We start from the raw sequence: 14,240 nt of genomic DNA, 5'->3' as shown, positions 1-14,240 counted from the left end.
ACAAGTCAGGATTATTCACAATAGCAGAATTGATTTGATACAGATGTTTTGTTAGGAATATAGAAGGCAGGATGTCAGATCCTAGAACCGATTTGCGTTCTTCCCAGATTGCTTAACATCATATTGTGCACAAACCATATGTACAATCTTTTCTTTGCATTTCTCTGCAGGAGAGAACAAGCAAATTACTGTTCCACCAGTAGTGTAGCAGCGAATCAGGTTTGCTTCCCCACATTCCTCCGCATGCAGCCAGCTGGGTGACCTTGGGTAAGTCATAGCTCTCTCAGCCTCACCTACCTCACAAGATGCCTGTTGCAGGGAGAGAAAGGGAAGGTGATTGCAAGTCACTCTGAGACTCCTTCTGGTAATGAAAGGCAGGGTATAAAACCAACTCTTCTTCTTCTCCTCCTCTGAGGATGGGTTCTCTTCCCAAATCTTTCCCAATTGTTTAGGTGAGGGAAGATGGTGTTTCAGCCTAAATGCTATACAGAGTTAACTAGGGCAAAACATAGTCCTTCCTTGGTGTCCCACCCTACACCAAATGCTGCCAGTAGATAAGACTGTACATTTAACTTCATGGAATATCGGCATAATAGATTTATTTTAAAGTTTAGAATGTAGTATTTAATTATGATTCAGTCATTATGATTCAATAAATAGTCAATAACCACTATGAATACCAATTTGTTACATAGGCAAATATTGTACTATTCAATTCAGTAAGTTGCTGTCATGATGATTAAAGGTCAGACAGGCACAACCTTTTTGTCTACTAATCGTAGGCAATATGGACCAATATATTGATTAGAGTATTGGACTAGGATACAGGAGAACCAGGTGCAAGTCCCCTCTCTGTCCTCAGGCTTGCTGGGTGCTGTGAGCCAGCCACCTTCCCTCAGCCTTACTTACATCAAAATTGTGTTGTGAGCATAAAATGGAGGAGAAAATGTGCATCACTCTACACTCTTTGGAGGAGGGGCATAAAAAAAATGTCAGGGTCTCTGTGCCTAATGGGACTTTGGGGTAACTTGCCTTATTCCTGTTTGCACTTCAACTCTAAGTAGACGGAACATAGGAAGAATAAATCAGGGTAAGTGGAATAAGGCAACACTTGATGCTGGGATGCTGGGCAAGGTAGAGAATCAGTTTTAACAGCACATTTACAATCCATCCTATATTCAAGTGCTGAATCGACTGATACTTTGTGATGTTGTTACATTCTCCAAGTCTTTGAGAGGCGGAAGGACAGACTAAAATCTAAATAAATACTGTGGAGACCTCAAGTCTGCCTTAGTACAAGATGCTCCTACACAGCCTATCCTTTAGCCTGGGGCCTTTCAGCAAACCAAGTTTTGTTTCTGGCAAGGGCATATCATGTGTAATGGAATTCATGTCCCTTCTTTCTGTGACCATTTCATACAAACATTTTGGTCCTGTTCTGTAGCGGCAATCTGCCCGATACATACGAGGTAGCCTCCAGGCTGAATGGAACTCAGCTTTCAATGAGGATGGGAGAGAAGATTCTCTTTGCATTGCTTATGAATACCAGCAGACTTCTGACAACAAAAAACACTGGCCTCTCCAGCTGTTTGCCTCTCTTATTATCCCATATTAGCCTTTTCAATTGACTCTTTTGGGGCTTTTGTATGTCTGGCTCCAGATAACTCAAAAGCCCTGAATATAAAAGGTTTCCTGTATAAAAATACACTGAATGTGAATGAAGTCTCTGAGGAGGAAGCGGCATTATATGGTCTTGCCTTTATGTCTAGTGGAAAGGGGTATACAGATACCCATGGTAGAGACAGCATGTTTTTTTTAGTGAAGATTGCCGTTTTTGTTCCCAGTGGATTTTCCTTTCTGTGGTTGAAGGCCCGTTGCCTCTGAACAACTGCCTCTCAAGGGATGGGTTTGGAAAGTCTTTCGCTCACAAGGTGACTTGTTGCTGTCATCTTGTGATTAAAATTCCCATGAAAGCAATCCTGCTTACCCTCTGGGAAAACTAAATCAACAACAAATAATAAAACATATACTTTTTTGCCTGGAATGGTTGCATCACGCCGACACACAAATGTAGCAAAACGGACTCCCTGGAAGTGTCAGAAATGGGCTGCGTGTTAGAAGGATAAATACCCTCCACTAGAAAGGAAAATGAGCAGAGAGATACGTGAGTAGATTTTATAAAGATTTCATCTCTGCTGCTGGCTTGGCCTTTACTCAGCCCCTCCCCCACTTTGTAGCAAGTCTAGGGTGGTGCTCCTACCACTTACCAGAGTTGTGCCTTCCAAGACTTGGCAACTCTAAAGTGCTCAAAGCAGCAGAAGATACCAATCACGAATCTGACACATAGCATTCTGCTTTTTAGCTTCCAAATGTATCATGGCTCTAGGAAGCTAATGTCTTTTTTTAGATATTTTTATATTTTCAACTCTTGATAGAATGTAAATAGGTATCCTACTTTCTTTTCTACTTTGCCATGGTCCAGTGTTCCTCCTTTGCACTTTTGAAATAGCATGTTTCCTCCTATCTTAGTCTAGCACGCTGAATATCTCTAATTTGTCTGCTTTTCCAACATATGTGGAATATGGAATATGAGATTTTAATGTACTAAGATTCCAGAGTCAAGTTTCTGCCACATACAATACATGCTAATAAAAGACTACAGAGTCTTAAAATTTTAAGCAGTTTTTTTTGTTTTCTTTATTAGGCAAGGCTGAATGGTAGTAATAAATCTTACATCTTTATGCCATGGTTTGCAAAATCTCAATGGGTTTGACTTTTTGTCAACTGAAGTCTATACAACTGCAATACACAAGAATAAAACTTTGCCACTAAAGCTAGCTTTATTTAAAATTCAGGGCCACCAAGCATATTTCCACCCTCATGTAGTTTATCACATCTTCCGTTTAGATATCCAATATTTGCTATGCATTATAAATTAGATGAAGCATTTGGTACATCAGGTAAAAAAAAACCACAAAATTTTCTTCTCTACATGAACACTGTAATTTATCACAGGAAACAGATGAAGCAAATGGAGACTCTTGAAGAAATGTAATGTTGCTAAGCAGATACTATCAGGAGCTGCTTATCTTCATAGTAAACATTAGCTTTATGTGAATTCACTTAATTAAGAAGCTGCAAAGATAGAAAAAAAATAGGATTAAAAACTCTGCATGTTAAGCTTTTGCTTCACTCCTGTTTTGAAAGATTAAGGTGTGTAACTTATTCTTTGTAATAACTAGAGATGAGCTTGACCTGAAACAATATTTCTTGTTGAAAGGATCCCAGTTGAGTGCTTTTGAGCACTTAAAAGGGATGCTTACCTCCACTATAAACACACAAAACTAGCCTTGATAAGGCAGTACCTGGACACTGGTGCGAAGGCTATGGGTGGGGACATGGGGTGCATGAAATTACACATGTAGCTGTAGGAATCACTAGAAACTCAATGGTTTTACCGAAGAGTTTCCAGTGATTTCCAGAGTTACTGTATATCACTTCCATTTTTTTAAAACCAGGATACTCTCTTTGCATCACAGCTGGCATTGTGTTTTTTTCTCTCTCCCATCGCTGCTCAGAGAAGGGACTCCATCACCATAATGGGACCCCTAACACGTACATACCTCTGTCAGAAATGAGTGTCAATTGTCAATTGACAGTTCCCCATCTTCCAAGTAACAACTGTGAGGACTTGCAAAACCACTGATAGGAGAAATCTGGAAAAGGATGTTTTAGGAATACACTATTCCAGTGTAAATGAGAGCTGGTAGATACAGGGGGTGGGAATGATCATCGTTAGCCCATCTTTGGCAAGGATGCTCTCCTCTGTAGCATCCTGAGAACTGATAAAACAAGGGTTCCTATTTCTTCCATGTCTACACTAATTTTCTGCAACACCAGATCTGGTAAGCACCAAACTCCACACCTCTATGAGATGCTGCCGGAAGAAGTCATTGACCTGTCTTGCAAGACAAAAAAAAATATATATGGCTGGAAGAAAATGATGTGATTTGTCCATCCCGACTAACACCCCTTGGTTATACACAACTAGCTGGGGAGGAGGCACAGGTATTACCCTCTATTAATCCTTCAACTTCTTCAGATTTCCAGTGCAAACTATTACTTTACTTTAAGGACTAAGGACAGACTAAGGATAGGCATTCTGCTTGTGTACTGGCCACCTAGTTCCCCAGTGGGTCCCCTTGTTTGAGTTGGCAGAGACAGATCATTCTGGGAGACTTCAGCATTCATGCTGGCAACACCTTTTCAGAACCACCCCAGGATTTTATAGCTTCTTTGATTACCTTGGGTCTCTCCCAAATGGTGTCCAGCCCAACATATGAAAGGAGACACATCCTGGATTTAATTTTTTTTTTTTTTTGTATTGAGCCTTTGAGGGAAGGTTTGGTTTCAGGACTGGAGTTTATGACCACTACCTGCTTTATGCCAAAATGAATGTGGCCCCAACAGCCCATAAGAGAGGAGGCCAGGTTAAAATGGTCTACCCACAAAGGCTCATGAATCCTGCTGGATTTCAGAATGCTCTGGGGGATTTTAGGATTTTTATTTATTTTTATTTATTTTTATTTATCTAAGATTTATATCCCGCCCTTCCCACTAGGTGGCTCAGGGCGGATTCCAAACATGTGTTCTGTTGAGGCCGCAGTGGAAATGGGGAACATGAAGCTCCGTGAAGATATCAACAAGGTTGCCCCTTGCCAACCTCTCTGCCTTTGATTTGCCATATAGCTGAACTGAAAACAGTTGGGAGGTGCTTAAAACCTTACTGGAAGAGAACTCATTCTGAATCTGATTGTTCTACAGAGGTCAGGAAAGCTCCCACTCTCTTGGCCTTTTGCAAACTGAACTATTCAAGAGGGCTTTTCTGTGCAGATAATAAGGTTGCATTGTACCAAATGGTTCACAAACCTTCCTGGATAAATTATTGGGACTGTTGTCTATACTGCCGTGTAGAGCTCATTGCAGCTGGATCCTAATATGTAATCTTTGTACTGTGTAAGGCAGGGGTGTCAAACCTGTGGCCTGCGGCCCGAATCCGGCCCACAGAGGGTTCCAATCAGGCCCTCCAGCAACTGGCTGTTGTCTGCTTCATTCTCCCTTCCCTGCTGTGTTCAGTCGCCATTTTGTATTTCTCTCCAGCAATCAGCCTGCCAGCAAAGCAACCTTTATTTGCTCCTTCTCTCTCCCCGCTCCCTGTTCCCAAAGGGAGGAGAGACGGGGAGCCTTAGCCAATGAAAGAGTCTGGTTCTATAGCTCTGCTGGGTAATTAAGTTTGCCAGACTCACCCTGCAGAGCTACTGAGCCCAGTCTCTCTTCCTTCCTGGCTGAGGCTCCTCCCTCTCCTTGTGCCCTGGGGGAAGGAAGGAAAGAGCTCCAGCTACCTTTGCCAGTCCTCACCATCAGAAGAAATACAAACAGCACTTTTAAGACTAGCAATGTTTTATTGAAGGTATGAGCTTTTTGCCTTGCTACAGAGAGAGAAAGAGGGAGGGAGATTTGTTGGGCTTGTTATGGGTGCAGCTGGGTCCCCCTCATCTTTTTCATTGTATTCATGCCCTCCAGTCTTTCTCAATAGGAAAGTATGTGAACTGTTTAGAAGAGAAATAACAACAAGCTAGCATTAGGCTGTGTGTGTGTGTGTGTGTCTAGCCCAGGTTTACCCAGGAAATTTCCATTGCTTTTTCTTTCATATTTTCCTTTGATTGAAGATCCTGAATTTAGACTTTCCAGATAGTAGGCTGTTACTAATCATTGTACATGGCTGTCTCTGTTCTTGTACTGCCACATAGGAGTTGTAGTTATTTTTCTGGAGAAGACTATAGTTTTGCAGACAAGCACATAGCCCTCAGTCTGTGCCATTGCGCCTTCCCATAATCTTGACTAGCATATGAAGCAGTTCATGTACAAAAGCTTACAATGCCCAGCTGCTTCATGCTTTCCTCTGGGTCTGAGGCTCAAAGCATTGACTATGAGATCTTTGTAATGAATGTAAATGAATTAAAAGTAGGTTTCCAACTTATAGATGTGCACATTTGAACAACACTTGAACAACTTATTCAAGATTGGTACGGCATAGACATTGTCTGCCATTTTTTATGCAATAATTCATAGCAAGAGATGACATTTATCAGATTGTAAAACAAAATATTGCAAGAGTGCTAATGTTTTAAGTAAAACAAAAATTGTTTTTGTCTGCACCCCTTTTATACAGTTTATATATCCGCTACCTGCCATTACATTTTATGACACACATGGCCCAGCCCGACAAGGTCTCATTTATGTCGAATCTGGCCCTCATAACAAATGAGTTTAACACCCCTAGTGTAAGGTATCATGTTAAACTGAAGCTCTGCTTCAGTTCTTTCTGGCGGTTCCAGACTTCTAAAATCCTAATGCATTGGGTACTGAATGTTGACTGTACTGACTCGCTATCTGTAATCCACCTTGAGTCCCTGTGAGAAAGGCAGATTATAAAGAAAAACAGGTTGCTTATCTGTAACTGATGATCTTCGAGTGGTCATCTGTGCAGTCACACACAGGGGTTTTCCGCCTGGAAACAAACCCATGTGTGGGACTGCACAGAGACCACGATGAAGATCAAATAAATAGTTTGTTGTTTATAAATGGCCTACTGCTTTGAGAGTGCTAGAGGCCTCTGGCTATAATCTAATTATTCCCACATGATCCCTGGAGAGGGTTCTCAGCAACTGGAAACATGCTATTTACAAAGATTCACTGGTTGTGTCTACTGGGGGAAAGAGAGTTGAATGGATTTGCTTAGGTGACCCATATTCCACTCTGATCTTCATTGAACATTTCTACAATAACTTCAATATCTGTACATTGCAGTTCCTTCCACTTCCTCAAATTTACTTTACTTAGATATATATCTCCTGTACATCAATGGAAAAAGCCAGTCTGGGTTTTTTAATTTCACTCCAGCACAACAGACCATTCAGGGTGATATGCACATCTGTAAACTTGTACAAAGAATGTGGCCCAAGAAATATACCACTTGTGTGAAAAAAAACCCAAGCTATTTACCCCCTTTTATTTAATCATGTGATTGGAAATTAGCTGCAGGCTCTGCTTAATGGAAGTTATCAGGTAGGCATTGTTCAGCATTTTAACAGCCTTCAGTTAAAACAAAGCCTCTGGCTAATTTATCAGGTACTTTAACTAAAGGTAATACTGATGCAATCCTGAAGTTAAATTTAACTGTTGGTTTTAATGGGCACAATCATTTGAGCACAGGACTTAGCTGGGAGGGGGGGAAGGAGTGAACAAGGGGGCAGGGATGGAAAGTGGTGACAAAAGCAATCCACACACATGTCTTTCAAAAGGCTGCAAATTCAAAGAAAACGTGGAATAAAATTGACACATTGGTGTCCTCCACATAGATTATCTGCCCCCAACTGAATGCATTTGGGAAGCTGATTCCAACTCCCACCCCCTGCCGCTTCCCTACAGCATAGTGGTACATTCATGCATCTACAAGGGTTTCCTGGATTTCATCGAGTCAGTTTGGTGTAGTGGTGAAGTGTGCCGACTCTTATCTGGGAGAACCAGGTTTGATTCCCCACTCCTCCACATGCACCTGCTGGATTGGCCTTGGGTCAGCCATAGCTCTGGCATAGGTTGTCCTTGAAAGGGCAGTTGCTGTGAGAGTCCTCTCAGTCCCACCCACCTCACAAGGTGTCTGTTGTGGAGGAAGAAGATAAAAGAGATTGTGAGCAGCTCTGAGACAGATTCGGAATGGAGGGTGGGATATAAATCCAGTATCATCTTCTTCTTTACTCCAAAGTTTTGGAAAAAACTGCAGTAAAGTCAGGATGGCTGCTCTCTGTATGTGGGAAATTTGGATTATTTTGACTCACATAGCAGCCAGTCACTTTCCCTGATGCTGTCCCTGTGGTAGTCGTTCCCCCCCACCCCACACCCCGTGCCACTGGAAGGCTTTTCATTTAGTTTTTGAAAAAATCAGCACCACAGTATCATTATATTGAAATTCCAATGTCATGATAGGTGCAGCAGGTTCTCTGCATTCCCAGTTCTCTCTTTTTTTTTTGAAAAGCCAGTCTCTAGTCCCTACCCTTGCAGAGACCTTCTGGGTAACAGAGGCAGGGTAACTGTGGGAAAACATGTCATGTGGAAGCCCCATTGCTCCTGCGCTGAATCTGCAGCTGCACCAGCAATGGGGAAACCATAAAATCTCATCCCTGCATGGAAGACATCATTGAAGGAACTCTGAAAATGCAAACTACCCCAGAACTCTGGAAGGAAGAATGCTTTGGAAGCTTCTGCAGGAAAATGGCAATGTCAGCACAGCCAAATTTCCAGGTTAACTTTCTGTAAATGGCACACGTTCTCCAAGAGCTCAGACTGGCAGAAGTTCCCCATCAAATCTATGCTCAGGTCTCCTCAGAGTGATGTATGAGAAGCCCAAAGTCCTGTTATGATGCAGGGTCTGCATGTGCATTTTACCACTCCAGGGCACAAGCTTCCCCCCCGCCACTTTTGCTTTGGTTGCCTGACCTGATATTTCTTAAGTAATCATTCAATAGTTCATATGTCTGAGTTTTGTTTTCATTATATAAACATTACAAATCTGAAATGAGTTTCTGGATATGAATTTTTTATATTTCTAATGCAGCTCAGGAGATTTGTTCCCCTTTGCTATTTGTCAGTGTTTGACATGGCTCTTTTTTCTCCATCTTCTGTCACAATGCTCAGCTGAACGCGGGGAGAGGGATGCAGATTGATTTTTATGGCTTCACCGATGAGTCTCCCACACTCGATGCTCTAGTAGTTCCAGAGCACGAGTGAAAAGAATCAGATTGCAAAAACTTTACTTTGCAGTTTACTGCTACAGAGTAAAATACTTTTAACGTTAGCCCTGTTGCTCAGCAAACAGCAATCATACCTTCTTTTACTATTGATTAGTTTTGCCCTTCTCCCCTTTTAAAAGCTTCTTTGCGGATACATGCTCTAAAATGCTGTGTGAACTGGATAATGGCTGGTGGCAATTCCCATATACTTTTTCCTTACACAAGCGTAGCTGGCTGTTTTGCATCTGTTAATGTACATGTTGAGATACCTGGACATGATGATCTACATGCAGGACTCCTGCCTATTCCAACATGGATGCGGCTGACATGCAAGAAGGCATTTCCACTGCCATTATATACAGAATTACACACTTCTAAATTAATTAGCCCTGTCTCGTCAGATCTCAGAAGCTAAGCAGAGTCAGCCCAGGTTAGTTTGTGGATGGGAGACCTCCAACGAACTCCCAGGTTGCTAAGCAGAGACAGGTAATGGCAAACCACCTCTGAATGTCTCTTTCTTGCAAACTGTATGGGATCACAGTAAGTCAGCTGCGAGTTGAAGGCACTGCCCTCCACCATCACCAAACTCATTCACTTCACTGGACTCAGAATGGTATAACTGCACTTAGGATGGCTGTTTGTCCTGTATGAAGGGCACTTAAATGCATGCTTCATTTACAGATCAGCACTCTGCATCTCTCATTTTAGAAATGCCTCCCAAGTGTGACTATGGTATTTACCCCAATTATCCTGTATGTAAGATGACTCCCCTAGAAAGCTTTTTCATAAAGACACCCTCACCTCAGTGCAGAACAGACTTCTATGCAAACAGAAGCCTCTTTTTCTTGACAGCACATGTGGAAAGAAACCTGGTCTTTCTTGCAGGCAGGGCTCTTTTTCTAGCAGGAGCATCTCTGCATATTAGGCCATGCCCCCTGGTGTAGCCAATCCTCCTGGAGCATACAGTAGGTCCTGTACCAAGAGCCCTCTAAGCTCTTGGAGGATTGGCTACATCAGGGGTATGTGGCCTAATATGCAGAGGAGCTCCTGCTAGAAAAAGAGCCCTGCTTGCAGGTAAGAAGAAGAGGATATTGGATTTATATCCCACCCTATACTCTGAATCTCAGAGCGGTCACAATCTCCTTTACCTCTCCCCTCCCACAACAGACATCTTGTGAGGTAGGTGGGGCTGAGAGAGCTCTCCCAGAAAGGTGTTTACTTAGAGTTAGACACCAATTAAGAATTCTGTAGCACTTAGACTAGTCAAGAATTTGGTTGGAATAACGCTGGCTTTAGGAAGATAAGAGAAAGAACTGATGATCAGGCAGATATTCTGGAATGCAGAAGCACCAAAGATGAATGGAAAGTAATTAGCAAAGCCCTATGGAGGATCAGAAGGTGCCTGCAAATGACAACAGAGGCTACCAGGACTTAGAGGGAAACGTTTCCTTTTAAAGCAGCTTCTAATTCTCTGTGGTAGTTCATTAGTAACTACCTGTACGCCAATATTCTGAATGTATTCTTAACTAGTTTCTCCTCTGGAAAGGGTGGGGAGAAGCTTTATTAATTAATTAGCAGCAAAAATGTGCTCATGATTTTTTATTATAGTAATATTGTATTTGAGCAATTAGGACCATAGAGTAAATTTTTAAAAATAATGATCAAATTTGGATCAAATGCAGCAATAAAAGCCTTCTCCCTGCTAGGTAAAGGATCCTTCTAGGATGTTGCAGCAACTAATTGCAAGTGGCAGAAGGTCTGGGAAGTATGTTTAAAATGGAGAATTGCAGAGAGAGAAGAAATTGATTTCCAAGCAGGTCAATCTTGAAAGTAAACATAATGGGCTGGATCCTATCATTCTGCTTGGCTGAGTGAGGAGCCCTCTTCTAGCAGAAGTAGCTTCTCCTCCAATGGAAAGCTCTGCATTCAGCTGGAGCAGAGTAATATGGTATAACACTCAACAGTCCTTTCTCTTAATCCTTTGTTCTCAGTTTTCATTTGATCATGTGTCACCTCACACAGGTCAGCAGTGACGAGAGGATGCACAACAGGAAACATGCTACATCTGGATCTCACTCTTTTAATACCTGCTGTTTCATAGGGAAATGAATACCATTGCTTGGAGACAGATAGCAAACAAGCTGTTTAGCATCTGTGATCTTCTCTTTAGGGCACAACCTGTATTGAGTTCTGTATGTTCCAGCCCATGATACCCCTTTAGAATCCACTATTTTAACCAACTGTATATAGTAGAGTTTAGGCTGTCTAGTACACTTGATCCCTGAGCCTTGACTTAGACCCTTTGAGCCTTGACTTAGATTTCATCATGAGGTCTATGATATAGTTTTTGATTTCTAGATTCCAGGCTCAAATTTTAAATATGGTTATCTATGATGTTATTTTATGCATTTTATATTTTATTCTACTATGTACTTTTATCTAGATTTTTGTTAAATTTTCTATTTCTATTTTAACTGGAGCTTAACTTGACTACTTGTGTACCTGATAACGTTCTTGTCAGTTGAATTTGGTCACTGACCAAAATGAAATTGAACTGAAAGCTTTCTAGTACATTATTCCAGTATAGGATTTAAGTATGTTATTTCTTATTAAGGTGAGACCTAGGCAAGACCCAAGCACAGATAGAAAAGGGCTACACTATACCAGGGCCTGTAGATCTAGAGGATCTAGCTGGCCGAGTCTACAATAAACAAAAGTTCCTGATCATGGTTGGGAATGCTTATGGGAAAATGAAAGGCATAGGTACACAGGGTGTCCAGTTGCTTTGAAAATGACTGGAGCCAATGAGAAGAAGCAATAGAGCAGAAAAGGCAACTTTTTGAAGAGTGCGTTGGTGGCCCAGCCCAAGAGAATGCATGCTTTTGCAATTAAACCTGAACAGAGAGATTTTTACTTCCCTATATGGCATTCTCATTCAAGAAGTCCCAGTCTTCCTTGCACATAGGTTTTTCTCAAATCAAAGGCTTCCAACAACAGAGCATTATCCCCAACTTACTTTATTAAATTAAGTTGACCAAAAAAATAATATGCAGGTTGATTTTCAGTGAAATGTACACAGTCCTACAAATATTTTCCCTACACTACCAGTGATTGTGGCAGAAGCTGGAAAAATGGCTTCCTCTAGGTAGCACTCATCCCCTATGAGATACTAGTTTAAACTCCTCACCACTTTATCTGTTGAATGTGAACTTACAAGAGAAATTGCTAAAATGGCTGGGGGGGGGGGAGCTTTTATCGTGAATTGCTCTCTATAAAAAGGGTTGCAGATAAACTGGCCCATTAGAGTAAAAAACAAACCCACAAATGGACATCTTAGGATCAACCAAAATGTGACAAAATAGACAAACCAGCATTGCAGGACTCTTCTGCAGGTCAGATCTTATGTAACATAAATGGCAAAACACACAGGCACACACACAGACAACCATGGAGTGTTTGAGGCCATAAAGCAAAAGTAATAATTTCAGAAATGTATTTTCAGAATTAAAATAGAAGGGCTATGGCATGTTACAGTGGGCTATGTTACAGATGGGCTATGGCATGTTACAGTGTTACAGGCCTTTCTCCAAATGATGCCTTGGGCTTTAATTCTGGGTAACAACAAGTGCACCCTTTGTAGAATTATTGTCTCCTTGTAATGTTTCCCCCCCATTATTATACATTACAGGGCAGAGCTGCCCAATGTGAGCTAATGCAGCAGCCAACTTCACTAGCAGTAGGTTATATCAATGTCAGCCCTCACCCAATTAACTTCACCCAGCAGTAGGTTAAATCAATGTCAGGCCTCACCCAGGAAGCTCACCCCAGAGTAATTTAGTCATATGGATGAGCTTGTTGTCTAATACTTATGTACAGTTCATTGTGCTGTGCTGAAAATAACAACAATTAAACTCTACAAAACTTTTAGGTCCCATGTAACTTGAAGACTAAAGCATGCTATAGGACACTGCACATCTTCAAACAAACAGGGTGCCATCTTGAATAGAATTCCAGCTCTCCTAGCCAACTGCAGAAAAATTAAACATATGCATCCTGAATCTGATGAACTGGGCTCTGACTCATGGAAGCTTATGATGGAGGAAATGTTTTTTTTCCTCTTTTCCCTCCAAGTTAAATATTTATAGAAATTTTGTAAAAAGGAAAAAAAGCCAAAATGAAAACCAACCTGCACTGTGCAACTTTCAAGGATATAGAAAAGATGTAAAGGGTAGAAAGCAAATTATGGCTATACAATGGAAGAACCTTAATGATAACAGTGGCAGGAGGCAAAATTTTGAAGGAGCAGATGCTGTTCATCTTTAAGTCTCCACTAGACTGTTGTTTAATCATCTTGAATTTCTTATTTTTACAGAAGGGGCAGAGACATGTAGAGAAGCAGTCCTGCGATCTCTTCCGACTACCACTGCGTTGTGAGCTCTTTGCCCGCCTCTTCACTAATCCCGGAAGCCCCAGGCAACAGGAGATCACAACATGGCTCCTTGTAATGACAGACTGACCAGGGAAGGTTTCAGAATAAGGTCTGGGACATTACTGCAGCTGGGTGGAAAGGTCACAAGGTAGAGCAGTCCCCTCTCCTCAAGTCAGTGGAAAACCAAAGAAAACTAAACCTGCAATGTGTCAAAGACTCCTTACAGTGGTTTGGCTTCAGCGGTGTATCAGCACAAGGAGTATAGATCTTTGCCACATTCCTGACCACCAGCGCTACAAACCTGGATACAGTTGATTGCCTGAGGTCATAGGACTCGTGTTGGACTAATAGCCACATAGATTGGTGGGTCTGCACTGACAAGAGGTGGTGGTGGTAAAATCGCACACACCTTAGTCCTCTACAAGTGCAACGCTGGTGAACAAATTTTCATTTATATTACAAAAACATGGTTATCAAAGCTAGCCCAGTCTCATCAGATCTTGGAAGCTAAGCAAGATGAGCCCTGGTTAGTATTTACCTGGGAGACCGCCAAGGAAGTCCAGGGTTGCTATGAGGAGGGAAGCAAAACTACTTCTATTTGTTTCTTGTCTTGAAAACTCTACAGGATTGCCCTAAATTGGCCTGGGACTTAACAGTACTTTTTATCACCAAGCTAGCAGTGGAGGGGGCCCTAGGTAAAGACTGCATCCACAAGCTGTAGAACTCCCTTCCCTTGCACTTTCAGGAGCTCTTCACCTTGTCCCTTAAGAGAGATATTTAGGACTTTCTTTCTTGGCGCAGAGAAAGGCAAAGTGAGATATGTGGTCCTTCCTTGTTTGGTTGTCCGCTTGTTTTCAAGGAGGGAAGATGAACAAGCAGAAATGGGTGGCATTGCCATTCAGATGCTATACAGGCCCTTTGCTCTTGCCATGCTGCAATCTCAGGCTGGCTGCTGCCCAGTA

The 14,240-nt window shown here is 41.8% G+C and overlaps 1 protein-coding gene across 2 annotated transcripts in view; it reads right to left on the bottom strand.

The window, feature by feature from the left end:
- Positions 1-2,672: 2,672 nt before the first annotated feature.
- TUSC3 (tumor suppressor candidate 3) overlaps positions 2,673-14,240 on the bottom strand; it is a 187,421-nt gene continuing 175,853 nt past the window's right edge. For both annotated transcript variants that reach the window (XM_060246403.1, XM_060246404.1), the window contains one exon: positions 2,673-3,135. In XM_060246403.1, coding sequence (XP_060102386.1) covers positions 3,120-3,135 — 16 coding nt within the window. In that variant the 3' untranslated portion in view covers positions 2,673-3,119. The remainder of the gene's footprint in view (positions 3,136-14,240) is intronic.

This window comes from Heteronotia binoei, chromosome 9, assembly GCF_032191835.1.
Source record: "Heteronotia binoei isolate CCM8104 ecotype False Entrance Well chromosome 9, APGP_CSIRO_Hbin_v1, whole genome shotgun sequence".
NCBI lineage: Eukaryota > Metazoa > Chordata > Lepidosauria > Squamata > Gekkonidae > Heteronotia > Heteronotia binoei.
This window is presented reverse-complemented; position numbering and strand designations above follow the sequence as displayed.